Here is a 15436-nt window from a genome sequence, read left to right as displayed (position 1 = left end):
TTTATAACTTATTTGGGACAGGTAAGGAATAGGCACAGAAAGCACACAACCAAGTACAAAACAGAGAGGCGATGCGGCGCAGGAACACTGACGTGCCCGCCGCCGGCCCACTTAAAGGGCCCGACCTTCTCGTGTCCCGCCTCCGCCGTCCCAAAACCACCAATCAGCGAGCGAGCGGCTCCATGGCGCTATCTTCTCGCGACGAAGCCGGCTGGTGGCGGCGTTTCCTTGTGACGGAGCCCGTGCCGAAGCTATGGGCAGTCAGGAGGTGCTGGGCCAGGCGGCCCGGCTGGCCTCCTCCGGTCTGCTCCTGCAGGTACTCTCTGCCCGGCCGGCCCCAGCTCACCCCGCAGCGGTCATTGGCGGGGTGGCGGCCCTGGGGCCCTTGAGAGCTCGCCCCGGCGCAGACCCAGTTCCGGCGTGAACCGCGCTACGGAGGGCTTCGACTGAAGGCAGGGTCGGGGGCGCCTGCCCCCGGAGTTGGAGACCTGTGTACAGAGCCTGGCTGGGAGACTGCAAACCAGCCACCTTCCGTCTGAGCATTATGTTTCCCATATGGTAGTAGGAGAGGGTTAGATCAGGTGGCAGGGGTGCCTTTGGTGCTCTAGAGTCTGATATTTTTAAGGCAAGGGATTCTTTTTCTTCATATCCCACCCCGGACCCTCAAACACCTTCTTCAAACTCGCTGACTCCCATTGAGTTCAGAGAGACAATATGGCATATCTAAGAACTGGGACCTGGGCTAGGCAGGCCTGGATTGAAATCCTGGTTCTACCGTGTGCTTGCTGCATGACCCAGAACAAACGACTTCACCTGCTAAGCTCAGCTCCTCATCGGGAAAATGGGGATAATAATAGTACCTAGTTCTTAAGGTAGCTATGCGGCTTGACTGGGGTCATTCAGATAATTGCACTTAACACAGTACCTGGCTCTTACTATGCACTTAGTAAATGTTGGCTGTATCTTCTGACTATATAACCTTGGACAAGTCACTTCCTCTTCTTGCCTTAATAGTCGTCATCTGTCAGGTATGTTGTATGCCAGTTGGTCCAAATGGTATCTAAAGATGGTTTTAGCTCTAGGAGCTAATCATTCTAAGTCAAGTGGCTCAGTTTCTCTATGTCTCATCTTGAGCCATTGAACTCTTACAAGAATCCTGAATCCACCCTCCCCCTTATTTTAGAGAGGCAGCATTTCACTTGGAGATTAGGAGAAAGAACCAGGTGTACTTTGGCTCAAGTTTGGGCCTTGTCTCTTGCCAGATGCCTGCCTTTGTGAAATTCACTTAACTTTTTTTTCCAAGCATCAATTTCCTCATCTTAAATGAGAACAATAATGCAACCTCATAGAGTCATTAGGGAGATTAGATGAAATGCCTGTTAAGTGCCTGGCACGTTATAAGTACTTAAATGTTAGCTATTTTTATTATGTAATAAAGATTTTTTAAATGGTCATTGTAGGGATGAAGAGAGATAATCTACGTAAAGGATGTAGAAGATTGCCTTGCATAAGACATATGCTTAATAAACATTAGCTATTCACCTAACCCTAAATTTGGTGAACCCTAAGTTCACCTAGTTTTTTTTTTTTCTGTCTCACAACATAAATAACAGTTCAGTGCTTTATGCACAATGCTGATCGTTCGACTTTTGATGATACCTTACCATCCAGATTGGCTTCATAAAAAGAAAACAAGTCTTAGCAGAAAACACCGTGGGCTAGGAGTTGGGTGACCTGCTCGTATAAGGTCAAGCTGGGTCATTTGCTTGCTGTGTGACATTGGGCAAATCACTTTGCTCTGAGTCACACGTGCTTCCTGTGTATTTACCCGGGTGCTTTTAAGGGTCAAATAACCGACAGTTGTGCAAGAGCTTTTTTTAAACTATAAAGTCCTTTACAAAGTTAAATGAAGACTGTTGCTAATAAGGGCCACTATGTGGAGCCAGTACTCAGTAGCATGAGCAACCTCAGAGCTTCATTAACTCAAACCTTTATTCAAACCAATTAGGAGATAAGGAGATAGCCTGAGATACTAAGTTTTTTAGACAATGATAACTTGGGCTTTAAAGTTAACATAACTGTGTGTATGTGGTTTTTTAAAAATAGCCGTAATCTAGGTTTCTTGAGTGTTTTAATTTGGTCTTTTATGCTTTCTCAAATTATAATGCAAACACTTGAGGTAGCTATTCAATTACATTGTATTCTGCAAGAATTTGAGAGCTAATTCTCTGTCTTAACTCTGAGCTGGCCATAGTGAAAGTATTAATGCCTTTCATTCGTATGTATTTTTCAAAAATGATTTCACCTCTATGATCTCGTTTATCAACCCTATGAGATAGGTAGCCTCATTTGAGAAAGGTGGAAATTGAGGCTTAGAAGAATTAGAAGATGATGGGTTTAACAGCTAAGTGATGAGTTGAGATTGTCAGCTGAGTGCTTTTTCCATTAAGGGCTCCATGAATTGGCTTGAAACTTCTAAAATTGAGTATAGAATTTGATGTGTATGTATATAAGTATGTACCTGCATGTTTCTAAGGAGAGCTACAGAGCTTTCATCAGACTCAAAAGGTCACCTTTGACTCCATAAAGGCTAAGATTGTGTCTTGGCTTTGGAGACCTTGTTGCTCTGTGACACTTCAGGGACAGTGTTAAACTGCACTCTCCCTTTTTGGTTATACCTTTCCCTGGAGATTTTTAGACCATAGTAATCCATTGGCATTTTGATTGAATATTTCAGATTGCAGCTGATCACGAGTAACTCTGAGAGAGCTTGACATAGAAATGATTTGTCATTTGCTCTGGAATGCGCTTGAGTTACCCTTGAGGTAACTGCCAGGATGCAGAGGGGGAATGAGGCTTGCAACCCAGCCAGCATCCCCATTTAACAACCTCATTTAATTGTAACCTATTGTCTCTGTCTCAGGGGAAGAATTCTTTGCTCAGGTGGTTTTCTTGAATTGACAGTTTGCAAGTCTCAGGATGTATCCCTTTCAAATGGCAATAGTTGGCTTCTTTCCCTTTCTCCCCTATTTTATATTATCTTATTACTGCAGTTATCATTTAGAAGGTGTTTCAGCTCCTCTCGGGAAAGTGGCATATATTCAGTAAATACAGACTTTTCTGTTTCCTAATTGAGAAAACTGAAGTTCAAAGAGACGGGGGCTGGCCTGGTGTCACAAGCGGTTAAGTGCGCACACTCCGCTTCGGCAGCCCAGGGTTCGCAGGTTCAGATCACAGGCGCTCACCGACGCACCGCTTGTCAAGCCATGCTGTGGCGGCATCCTATATAAAGTGGAGGAAGATGGGCACAGATGGCAGCTCAGGGCTGACCTTCCTCAGCAAAAAAAAAAAAAAAAAAGAGGAAGATTGGCATCAGATGTTACCTCGGGGCTGATCTTCCTCACCACAAAAAAAAAACTGAAGTTCAAAGAGATTAAGTGTCATTATCGGTATTCCCAGATATTTATTACTAGGCAGAGATCTAGATTACTAGATCCTTTGATTCCTAGTGACTCTGCTATACCCTGCAGGCTCCCACTTGCGAAGCGTGTGCTATTTCTAAATAGGCTGGAGGGAGGGGCAATGTGAAGCACTAACTAGAATTCTCTTTCTGCCTCCTGGAGTGCCTGACTTTAGACCCGAAGAAATTCACTGAGTCTCTTGGGGCCTCCGTCTTCTCATCAATGAGTCAGGGAGACTTCGAGTGCCTTCCTGAGTTCTTTGGCCACTGCACAGGGGTGCCAAGAGACCCAAGGAATGAAATTTCAGAATAAATGCAGACAGCTTGAGTGTTTTAGAGAGGATCTCCACGGCAAAGCTGCTGTTTGTCATTACATTAGGAAGAGCAGCCACATTGTTTTAATTTCAGCAAAGTAAACATCCCCCACATAATTTATTCTTATATATTTTTCTTTTTCTGTAGGTGTTGTTTCGATTGATCACCTTTGTCTTGAATGCATTTATTCTTCGCTTCCTGTCAAAGGAAATTGTTGGCATAGTGAATGTAAGGTAAGAAGGGATGTATCCTTTCATTGTCCACAACTCACATCCCTCATCAGGTTTTCTCCAAACTGTGCCTGTGTGTCACCCTTGGATTTTAGAAGTGTAGACCTTTACCAGAAGCAGAGTGTTGTAGCAGTGGGCTGAGGAGGAGCATGCTGGGGTGGGGGAATGAGCGGGTGATGTTGCTTGTAACGGACCCATGGAGTGTTTTCCATTAGCAGCCTCCAAACGCACATTTCTCTACCAGCTGTTCCCGTTTGCGTGCTCTTAGAACCCAGGAGAGGAGTGGGAGTAATTCATTGCAAACCCTGTCTGGGGTATAATCCTGTGTTCTCATCCTGCTGACAGCAAAGGAAGCAGGAATCCTGCAGTTCGTGAGGATGTGCTGCATAATTGCAGGGCTGGAACAGCCACCTTCCTTCCCTCCTCAGTGAGTTTTATAATTGGAAAATGGGAGCTGGGATGAGAGCTTGAGTCCTTGTTGTTAGTTCCTTAGAGACTCTTAGAAAGCTGACTTGCTTTGTCTTTTAGACTCAGTTTTTTCTTCTACTCTCCTCCTTTCTGTTCAAGGATGCCCACACATATTCTGTATTCACTAATGACACAAAAGTATATGAAATGATGGCAGTGCTCAGAATAGCTCAGCTTCTCAGGTGTGTCTTCATGTCCTGATAAACAAGACAGTATGTCCCAGACAGCATTTCACATCTCTTACCCACCAAACATGCTCTTGGCTCTGTTCTCGGAGCTTAGTGAAGATTCTCAAACTTGGATGGGCAGAGGAATCAGCTGGGGAGCTTTGCACTGCTGAGGGGCCCAGGAATCTGCATTTTGACAAGCTCCTCAGATGATTTTGAAGTAGGGACCATATTTTGAGAAGTACTGTTTTAAAAGCAGGGAGGAAGAGGGCCAAATCTTCATAGGTGCTCAGACTTTAAAGCAGTTTGGGCTTCTCCCCAGCTGCTCTCCCCCGGATTGGCAGGTCCCTGCTTTGACAGCCCTTGTCTGGCCTGCCCCCTGTTTAACTTATGGTTCAGTCTCCTCTTCGGCAATGTTGGACAGAAGCGCTGGGTAGCAGGATGATCCTTGGACAACTTCAGCCTTGGGCCGTCCCCACACTGGCTTCAATTGCCATGGCCTGGTGAGGAAGGGAAACCTCAGCTACTCCTCGCTGAGGTGCAGGAGGGTCCACCTAGGTGCTGCCCACCTAAGAGGTACGCACACCAGCCTTGCTGGCCTGGGTTGCAGCAGCCTCTGGAATTGCTGCCAGCCTTATTGCCTGTCCTGAGATTCTTTTGGCCAGAGCCTTCACACAGTAGAGCCTCAGCTTCTCTCACAAGGGCCACTGGGTCACCAGTCTCAGGGTGACCAAGAGGTCCCTTTGCTGTATGGGGTTATATCTGTTCCTTTTCTCCTCCTTATGGTCAGAGCCACACCTCTGCCTATAGCCACAAAGCCTGCAGGCTTTGGGGGCCACGCCGGCAGTTTCTATCCTGGGCATAATGCTCTGTCTGTAGGCACACACTCAGGTGTCCCTTGTTTGGTTCCTAACTCTGTTGTTCGAGTAGATCAGACCAGTGAGAGGTCCTGTAAGAACTCAGCTGCCTTCCACATCACCAAGTGTGATTTATGACCAAGACTTTTTCTCCTCCCCCTTGCTGGCAAAATCTCAGAAATTCTCTCTATGAAAAAACTAAGGACCTTATTGATTTCTGCTTTTCCTTTACAGGCTAACACTGCTTTACTCGACCACCGTCTTCCTGGCCAGAGAGGCCTTCCGTAGAGCATGTCTGAGTGGGGGCACCCAGCGAGACTGGCGCCAGACCCTCAACCTCCTGTGGCTAACGTGAGTTGTGCTTTGGCAGCAGACAGTTTCAGGAAGGCAAGTGTAATAAGAGTTATGAGTTAACAGCAACAGTTGCCTAAAGTTGAATTGTCTCCAGGTTTGGTTTCTCAGTGGGTTTCTGGGGATTTGGTGTGGGACAGGAAGGGGAGAGCGTCTGTGCAGAAGGAACTTCTTGGCTGTTTTCTCTCTGGATGGCCAGGAACCAGGAGGAGGCTCCAAGTGGGGGTTTCTAAGCCAGGTTTCTGGCCCTATCTCTACCCTTTGGAGGTTGTTTCTGCTGTTCCTGATCCCCACTCTGGGCCCGACTGGGCCTGTGCCATCTTTTTCATTCCTAATCTTTTCCCCCTATAGTATTTTCTAAGCTTTTAACAACCACTTAGTCTTAGTATTTTTGTGTGTGTGTGAGGAAGATTAGCCCTGAGCTAACATCCGTTGCCAATCCTCCTCTTTTTGCTGAGGAAGATTGGCTCTGGGCTAACATGTGTGCCCTTCTTCCTCTACTTTATATGGGACGCCACCACAGCATGGCTTGACAAGTGGTGCGTCAGTCCATGCCCGGGATCCTGCAAACCCCACACCACCACAGTGGAGCACACGAACTTAACCGCTATGCCACTGGGCTGGCCCCAGTCTTAGTATTTTTTGAAAGCTTTTTAGGGGTTTCATTATATCTTTCTTCAGTTTTGTTATGTTGATTTCAGTTTGAGTCTTTTAGAATATTCTTTTTTTTTTTTTTTTAAAGATTTTATTTATTTATTTTTTCCCCCCAAAGCCCCAGTAGATAGTTGTGTGTCATAGCTGCACATCCTTCTAGTTGCTGTATGTGGGACGCGGCCTCAGCATGGCCGGAGAAGCAGCGCGTCGGTGTGAGCCCGGGATCCGAACCCGGGTCGCCAGCAGTGGAGCGCGCTCACTTAACCACCAAGCCACAGGGCCGGCCCTTTTAGAATATTCTTGAAGACCAAGTACCTCGGCTGAGAATTGTAATGGCTTTTCTGTGGTTAGATCCCTGCAGGGAGGGCTGGTGGTTGTGATTGTTTCCCAGTGCTGCCTTTGCATAACTCCTCCTTTTGCCTCATGGAAATGACGGTCATAAGGGCTGGTATGGGTTCATTTTACTAGAGGAATGACTGTAACTACCCAGTCATGTTTAAGTGCTCTGTGGTACACATGTGAAGGGATACTGTGCACTGGACTGTTGGTTACGTGGGTGCAAGAACCAGCTGTCTTTCAGTCATTCTAAGTGCAAACAACAGACACGCACTTTCTGGGAATTTTGCTTATCGAGTCAGTGTAGCACAGGGATAGGAATGCAGGCTTTGGTGTTAGATCAGAATTGGGTCCTGCTTCTGCCCTTGACTCTGTTCATGACCTTGGCCAAATTACCCAGTGCCTGTCAGCCTTAGTTTCTTCATCATTTAAATCGGGATAATGGCAGGATCGTTGTGAGGTGTCAGTGAGATAAAGGGGGTGAATCACAGTGCCCGTGGTAAGTGCCTTAATAAATGGTAGCTATTTTTATGATTGTAACTCTATTTCTTTTCTGTTCAGTGTTACTATTTTAATATAGTTTTATATTTATTTTTATATTTAGCATATTAAAAAACATTTTTTCCCTTTTCTAGAGTCCCCCTGGGTGTGTTTTGGTCCTTGTTCCTGGGCTGGATCTGGTTACAGTTGCTTGAAGTGCCTGATCCTAATGTCATTCCGCACTATGGAACTGGAGTGGTAGTGTTTGCTCTCTCGGTCGTGGTGGAACTTCTAGGAGAACCCTTCTGGGTCTTGGCACAAGCACATATGTTTGTCAAGCTCAAGGTCAGTGTGCCTTCTGCTCTGAATGGGAAATGTGAAGAAAAAGGGAAAGAGTGGTTTTTTAAAAATATTTTGTAGGAAAGAATGGTTTTTTCACATTTGTGTCTAAAAAGATATTTGGAAAAAGGTAACATGATTAGTGTAGTTCATTCACTTGAAATTTGGCAGATGGGGTAGGCTAAAGTTTACCTCTGCTATACTGTTAATGAAAAGGAGATTTGCTAATAGGGAAGTTATTAGTTTAAATAAGAACTTAATAGTACTGTGAAGATTTTTCAGATTTTTCTAATGATTCTATTTTTAGTTGTATATTAATATTAACTTTTCTCTTCATCTTTTAAAATATATAATTTGATATGTACAAAAGAATATATATAACAATTTTGTAAATCTTAAAGCATGATAATATATGGATGCTCCATGAACCTACCACCCAACCCAAGCAGAGCATTACCCATACTACGTCCATATGCCCCACCCCCACTGCCAGGGTAACCACTCTCCCAGATTTTCTAGTTGTCATTCCTTTACATCCTTAGTTTTTCATAATATTTGTAAAGTGCCCCCTTTATCACATGTTTGCAGGTGATTGCTGAGAGCCTGTCGGTAATCCTCAAGAGTGTCCTGACAGCTTGTCTCGTGCTATGGTTGCCTCACTGGGGACTGCACATTTTCTCTTTGGCCCAGGTGAGAGTTATGGCTTTTAACTTTTGTATAATCTCTGTTTCTCCATCTGGTTTTTTCTTCTTGTTCCCGTTACTATGTGGTTTACATTTGCAGTACTCATGCTTGTCAGGAAGGCTGGAAGCTCTAGACAGACGGTCTTCACACTACTTCTCCTGTGGCTGCCATGTCCATCCTACTCCACGCACCGACACCACTGGCGTCCCCAGGGACCCGGTGAGGGCCGCACACTAGGCCTCATTGCCAAACAAAAACTTGAGACATTCTGTTGGCAAGACCTTATCAAACTGATCTTTGATTGTTTGACTGCCTTATGGAGGAAAAAAAAGGCAGTAAGGGGGTGGGGTGGGAATCAAATTACATGTGTGTTATTTTCCCTGGATTTCAGTCAGTTGTTTTCAGAATAGGAGGAAACTGCCAAGCCTGTTTTAAACTTAGATTGAAATCTCACATAGTTCAGAGGGTGTGAATCAAGTCATCACAGGCACGTTTTCAGTTTTAGCAGTTTTGGCTTCATATACATCTTTTCATTTTCTAGTTCTAGTTCATATTTCTAGTTCTAATAAAAATATAACTAGAGTACAAGTGCTAATTTTAAAAATGAAACCTAAGATCAGATAGTTATCAGGACATCTTATAGTACACAGCAGTTTATAACTTTTCTTAATGTATAGGAAGATAAGTTAAAATTCTTAGTAATGACTTATGTGAAAATCTTTACCATGTCCTAGGCAAAAAACTATAAATATTTTTGTGAAACACAGAAGAGCCGGATTTAAAATTAATAGAATAAGAATGAGAATTGCCTCCTAAAAGCAGTTTGCAAACAGTTACATATTTTAGAGAAGTTATTTGTGATTATTTTTGCCACATTTTATTAGATTTGAAGTACAGTTCCCAGCATTCATCATTGTTTTTGATGCACTCTCCCTAATAGGACAGGAGGGCCCTGAAGACGCCCAGTTATTGGTTGACTCTTCTTGGGAAAGGCACTTGCATTATGACTTTCTGATCGTCATACCTCCCACCCAGGATACATCATAGGTCGTAGGTCAGCAAGACCAATTCTGAGTTTATTTGCTTCCTTATCATAAGACTTCTGAGAGGGGCCGGCCCTGTGGCTTAGCGGTTAAGTGCGCACACTCTGCTGCTGGCGGCCCGGGTTTGGATCCCAGGCGCACACCGACACACTGCTTCTCCAGCCATGCTGATGCCATGTCCCACATACAGCAACTAGAAGGATGTGCAGCTATGACATACAACTATCTACTGGGGCTTTGGGGGAAAAATAAATAAATAAATAAAAATTAAAAAAAAAAAAAAAAGACTTCTGAGAGCTCTTCTCCAGTACATTCTCTGTCAGTGTCTGTGTGAGAGGTCTGAGAGCCAGCAGCACCTCATCTCAGCAGGCAAGCCCCTCCCGGGGCTCTGGGATTCCCCCTTGTCCAACCTGTCTCCAGGTTCCTCCTTAAACGGCCCTTCACCCCATGGCATCATATGTCAAATAAAAGGGTCACTCTAGAATATATAAAGAATTCTTACAACTCAACAACAAAAAGACAAAGCACCCAAAAGTGGGTAAAGGATTTGAATAGACATTTCTCCAAAGAAGATATGCAAATAAATGGCCAATTAGCACATGAAAAGATGCTCAACATCATTAGTCATTAGGGAAATGTAAATTAAAACCACAATGAGATACTACCTCATACCCATTAAGATGGGTATCATAAAAAAACAGAATAGGGGCCCAGCCCCATGGCCAAGTGGTTAAAGTTCTGCGCATTCTGCTTCCACAGCCCCAGTTCCTGGGTTTGGATCCCTAGCGCGGACCTACTCCACTCTCCAGCCATGCTGTGGCAGTGTCCCACATACAAAAAAAAAAATAGAGGAAGATTGGCACAGATGTTAGCTCAGGGCTAATCTTCCTCAAGCAAAAAAAAAAGAAAGAAGAGGATTGGCAACAGATATTAGCTCAGGGCGTCTTCTTCAGCAAAAAAACAAAACAAAACAAAACCCCAGAAAATAACAAGTGTTGGTGAAGATGTGGAGGAATTGGAACCCTCATACGTTGCTGGTAGGTGAAATGGTGCAGCCGCTGTGGAAAACAGTTTGGCAGTTCATCAAAAAGTTAAATGTAGAACTGGCATATGAGCCAGCAATTTTACTACTTGGTATATACCCAAAAGAATTGAAAACAGATGTTGAAATAGCTTGTACATGGATGTTCATAGCAGCCCTATTCACAATAGCCAAAAGGTGGAAACAACCTAAATGTCCATCAACTGATGACTACCTAAACAAAATGTAGTCTATCTGTACAATAGAATATTATTCAGCCATAAAAATGAAATCATCACAACATGATGAACGTTGAAAACATTATACTAAGTGTAAGAAGCCAGACACAAAAGGCCACCTATTGTATGATTCCATTAATATGTAATGTCCAGAATAGGCATGTCCATAGAGACAGAAAACAGGTTAATGGTTGCCAGGGGATGGGGGAATGGCGAGTGACTGCTAATGGGTACAGAATTTCCTTTTGGAATGATGGAAATATTCTGGAATTAGATAGTGGTGGTGGTTGTACAACATTGTGAATGTACTGAAAGCCACTGAATTGTATGCTTTAAAATGGTTAAAACGGTCAGTGTTAAGTTCTGTGAATTTTTCCCTAATAAAAAAAGGGAGAGGGATTGTGTAGTTAGGATGTGCTGCATGAAGACTACCCATAGGTTGTTACTATTTCCCAGGCTCTGGTCAGTGGGAAGATGGAGGGAGGCTGGGAAGGGAGCCGGAAAAGGTACTTGTCACAGAGAACCTTTGGCATCAAGTGGCGTGGCACCCAGCAGTGCTGCTTGTCTTAGAGGGTTTGTAGCCTTAAAGAAGAAGAGTGGTGGATGGCAGGCTCTGTCCTCCGGCATAAATGGGGTGGAGAGCTGAGGAGCCTAAACCAAGACTCCTCTTTCTCCTTGCTCTGTGCCTTTGCTACAGGGGCAGCCTTGGTGTTTCCGGACTAAAAGCAGGTACTGGAGGTCTCATTCCTCCTTGAGCTAGTGTGCGCTGCTGTTCTCAGGGGGTAAAGAGGGTAGAAGGGAGCTTGTGAAAAGGGACTCTTTGGATACTCCTCCTCAATCTGCAAACAAAACCCCAGGCTGCCATTTTGTCCCAGATGGGCGGAGGGAGGGTGGGCCTTCTTATCACCCCATCTTCCCTCCCCCATCCTGTAGTAGCTCTTACCCTGCCCATGCCCTGGAACAGAGGAGAGAGCCAGCAGCTCAGTTCTGCTTTTTGATCATAATGTCACAGGTTTCCAGGGTTTATGGAAAATCCCCAGCCCTAGATGACGGCAAGTCCCTGGATATTAGCACAGCCAGGACACATGAATCCTCACAGCGTGTTGTCCTGGCAGGAGAGCCATTCCTTTGGCCACGTATGAATCTTTTGAGAACATGTCTGACTTTACTGTGGAAGTTACACTAGTGGATGTCTCACATGGAAATTAGGTTTTGCCGGCCGGAAGAACTTCTGTTCTCCCAGTTGGGTAAAGTGTTTGGAATACTTTCCCCAGAGAACCTGCAGTGGAGCTGGGTCTTAGTGAGTAGTGCTGTTTTCCAGAGGGAGGCGTTGCTCAACAGAAGGTGCAGTTCATTAAGACAGTCTATTTCTTGATTGGCCTTTGAGGTCAAATTTACAGGTATATCTTAATTATGCCTATATTGAAACTGTAATTTAAACCCATTATTTTCTTCTTTCAGCTTTTCTATACTACAGTTCTGGTGCTCTGCTATGTTATTTATTTCACAAAGTTACTGGGCTCTCCAGAATCAACCAAGCAACAAACTCTTCCTGTCTCCAGAATGACCGATTTGTTACCCAATGTTATGAGAAGTAGAGTAAGTAATGCATTTTGTCTCCTATCGTTTTAATCACAGATGCTGGTTATCTTTGAGAGAAAGAACTACCACTTTATTGTTTATTGTTACAATAGTAAAGATAATTTGATAGCTCATATTTATTGAATACTTGCTATGTGCTAAACCATGGTTTCTAAATCTTGGCACTGTTGACATTTTAGGCTGGATAATTCTTTGTTGTGGGGGCTGTCCTGTGCATTGTGGAATGTTGAGCAGTATTTTTGATCTTTACCTACTAGATGCCAGTAGCTACCACTCTCCAGTTGTAGCAACCAAAAATGTCTCCAGACACTGCCCAGTATTCCCTAGGGGGCAAAATGGCCCCCAGTTGAGAAGCACTGTGCTAGGCCCTGTGCCGAATGCTTTACATGCCTTATTTAATGCTTACAACGACTCGGTGAGACTGACCTTACTATTTCTATTTTAGGGTTGAGGAACTGAGGCTTAGTGACTACATGCCTGCCCAAGGTGAGGGTCAGAGCGAGGACAGGAGCCGGGAGTGGCTTGAATCCCACCAGAGCCCAGGCTGTAACCACTGTACTCCCCTCTCTCTGTTCTGCTGGGTCTCTTGGTTTTTCCCAGGGTTGACCTCTGGCACAGACAGTCCAGAGTGCTGACAGAGCAGGGATGACCCCTGCACAGTTCCTGTTTTGTGTGTGTGAGGAAAATCAACCCTGGCCTAACATCCAATGCCAGTCCTCCTCTTTTTGCTGAGGAAGATCAGCCCTGAACTAGCATCTGTTGCCAATCCTCCTCTTTTTTGCTGAGGAAGACTGGCCCTGGGCTAACATCCGTGCCCATCTTCCTCTACTTTATATGGGACGCCGCCACAACATGGCTTGACAAGCGGTGCGTCAGTGCGCACCCGGGATCAGAACCTGTGAACCCCGGGCCACTGAAGCAGAGCACGTGCACTTAACCACTGCACCACTGGGCTGGCCCCTGCGGAGTTCCTTTATCCAGTGTCAGGCCAGTCTTTCAGGGGATTCACTTTCCCATGTAGACCACTGAGGATTCTAGATGCTGATGTGTGGGAGTGAGGCATAATTTTTCTCTGCTCCACTCTTCCATTCTCAGTCCCTTTGACTTTTATTTCCTGCCTCTTGTGGGGTCAGTGCTGCTGTCTATGGCCTGGAGTTGCACATGTGATGTTATACTGCACTGCCCCTGCCCAGTGCTGTGTGAATTGCTCCCTTCTGTGCTGACCCACTTTCCCTTTTTCCCGTACTTGTTTGCTTGCTGGATGTGGTGCACTTAGTTGAGGTAAGGCTTTTTCTGGACTTCCTCTTATTCCTCTTTTGTGATTACTTGAAACAGTAGTGAAATATTTGGGACTTAAGTCCCAGAACTTACGGAATCCTATTATACAACTTTTCAAGAAAAACCAGATATTATGTAACAAAGCCAGATATGTTCTCATTTGTTAGCGAAGAGTTCTCCATTCCGATCGGCTAGATCTTACCTTTAACCTACATCAACATGACAATTTTTGGATACCATGGTGCCTCATCTGCTGGCTTAGAGGAGTAGGATTCAAGATCACTTCTCTTGCTTGGAGCTTCTGCCACCTGCCCACAGAGTGGGTCTTAGAGTGCAGAAAAATCTCCCTGCCCTGAGTCCCAACCTGTACCAAGCCTGGCCAGCTTTTTATACTGAGCCATCCCTGCACCCCAGTATTTTGGAAAGGAGCATTTGGACTGTTAATACAGGCATGGAGAGAGAGGGTGGAGAAGAGAGTCTGTCAAGTGTGTACTTAACCTTGTGATGGGCTCAGAACTCCGAGCTTCAGTTTCCTTATCTGTCTAATGGGGATACTAAGAGTACCTGCCTCCTAACGTGGTTGTGAGCGTCAGATGAGACAGGGCATGTAAGGTGCCTAACACTGTGGCCTGGCACAGGTCGGTGTCCCTAAGTGACAGCTGCTACCCTGAGAGCAGGAGTAGTGCCACTGGAACATCTTCACAAGGCAAACACTGATGGCACTGGTGTGAGAGCTCAGCAGTTGAATCTGGGAATCTGTCCCGAAAGTACCCATGCTCGTACTGCTGGGAGAGAAGCCTTGACCATGAGGAGGGGGTGTGTGCCTGTCATACACAGTGGCACCATTGCTGCGGACAGGCAGTCGGAGCACGGTCCCATGCTGGGTGCCCTCTGGAGTACAGCGTGTAGCAAGGTGATTGCTGGGCCTCAGGGAGCTTCCTGTGCGTGTGGGAGGCAGTAGGCACAGATCTGAAGCCTGCAGAACTCTCTCCAGACCTCAGGGTCCTCATTTTAAGGGGTGATTGTTGGCCTGCATGACCTGTGAGCCCCTCTGAAGACTTCAGGAGTTCTGTGTAAGTACTCGAATTTGGACGAAGAACCATTTATAGTAACTGCCATTGACTGCATGCTTACTCCGTGCCTGGCGCCATGCCAAGCACTTTATGTGGATGTTTGTGTTTCATCCTCATAGTAATCCTATGAGATAAATACTGTTGTCTCCATTTTACAGAAAGGAAAACTGAGGTTCAGAGGAGTTAAGTGACTAACCCAAAATCACACAGCTCATTTTCAACCAACTTCTCTCTAACTTCTCTCTGTGGACTAACCTTCGTCTATGTGTTTAACCTCTATGCTATGTAGTGTTCCAAAAGAAATTGGCTTATTGACCAAAGTAGTCATTTATTTACTTAAAGATTGGGAAGTTCCAAGTAGAACAATCCATTATTCAAGTTTTGTTGTTTTTTTTTTTTAAAGAGAAAAGAAATGAGATGAATCTGAATGCACTGGATGACTTTACTGCTGGCAACATGCCTAACTTGACTCTCCAGAGCAGCTTTCCACACTAGGGGCCCCCTCATATGAAACTGGTCAAACATTTACATTCAAAATCAATTTGACCCAATTGGGAGATTTCTTTCCTACTCTTGTAGAATTCCATCTTCTTTAAAGATACTTATTTAGCCTTAAAATAAATTAATGATACCTCAAATAATGTCTGCCTTTTATATCTTTTATATTCTTTGACACTTCTGAGTGATTTAATTTCAGAGATCTGCTAATATTTAAGTAAAGCTGAGGAATTTAACACAGCAAGCATGGATTAAGCAGTATTCTGTGTTAAGCACTATACCAGATGCCCTGAGTGGGGTTCCTGCCCTCCGAACTTGCCTTATGGCGGGGAGATAAGATA

At 44.8% G+C, this 15436-nt stretch overlaps 1 protein-coding gene across 3 annotated transcripts in view; it reads left to right on the top strand.

Moving 5' to 3' along the window:
- The first annotated feature begins 211 nt into the window (after positions 1-211).
- The window catches only part of RFT1 (RFT1 glycolipid translocator homolog), a 34704-nt gene continuing 19479 nt past the window's right edge, over positions 212-15436 (top strand). The window contains exons 1-6 of one of the 3 annotated variants that reach the window (XM_087431176.1): positions 212-316; positions 3923-4008; positions 5732-5848; positions 7474-7663; positions 8246-8347; positions 12106-12243. In XM_087431176.1, the coding sequence (XP_087287302.1) occupies positions 254-316; positions 3923-4008; positions 5732-5848; positions 7474-7663; positions 8246-8347; positions 12106-12243 (696 nt within the window). In that variant the 5' untranslated portion in view covers positions 212-253. The other 2 variants (XM_087431175.1, XM_087431177.1) reach the window with 2 other exon arrangements.

The sequence above is a fragment of the Ceratotherium simum genome, chromosome 5 (genome assembly GCF_057802395.1).
Source record: "Ceratotherium simum simum isolate JZ-2026a chromosome 5, ASM5780239v1, whole genome shotgun sequence".
NCBI lineage: Eukaryota > Metazoa > Chordata > Mammalia > Perissodactyla > Rhinocerotidae > Ceratotherium > Ceratotherium simum.
Note: the sequence above shows the minus strand (reverse complement) of the source record. Positions and strands in the feature narration are given on the sequence as shown.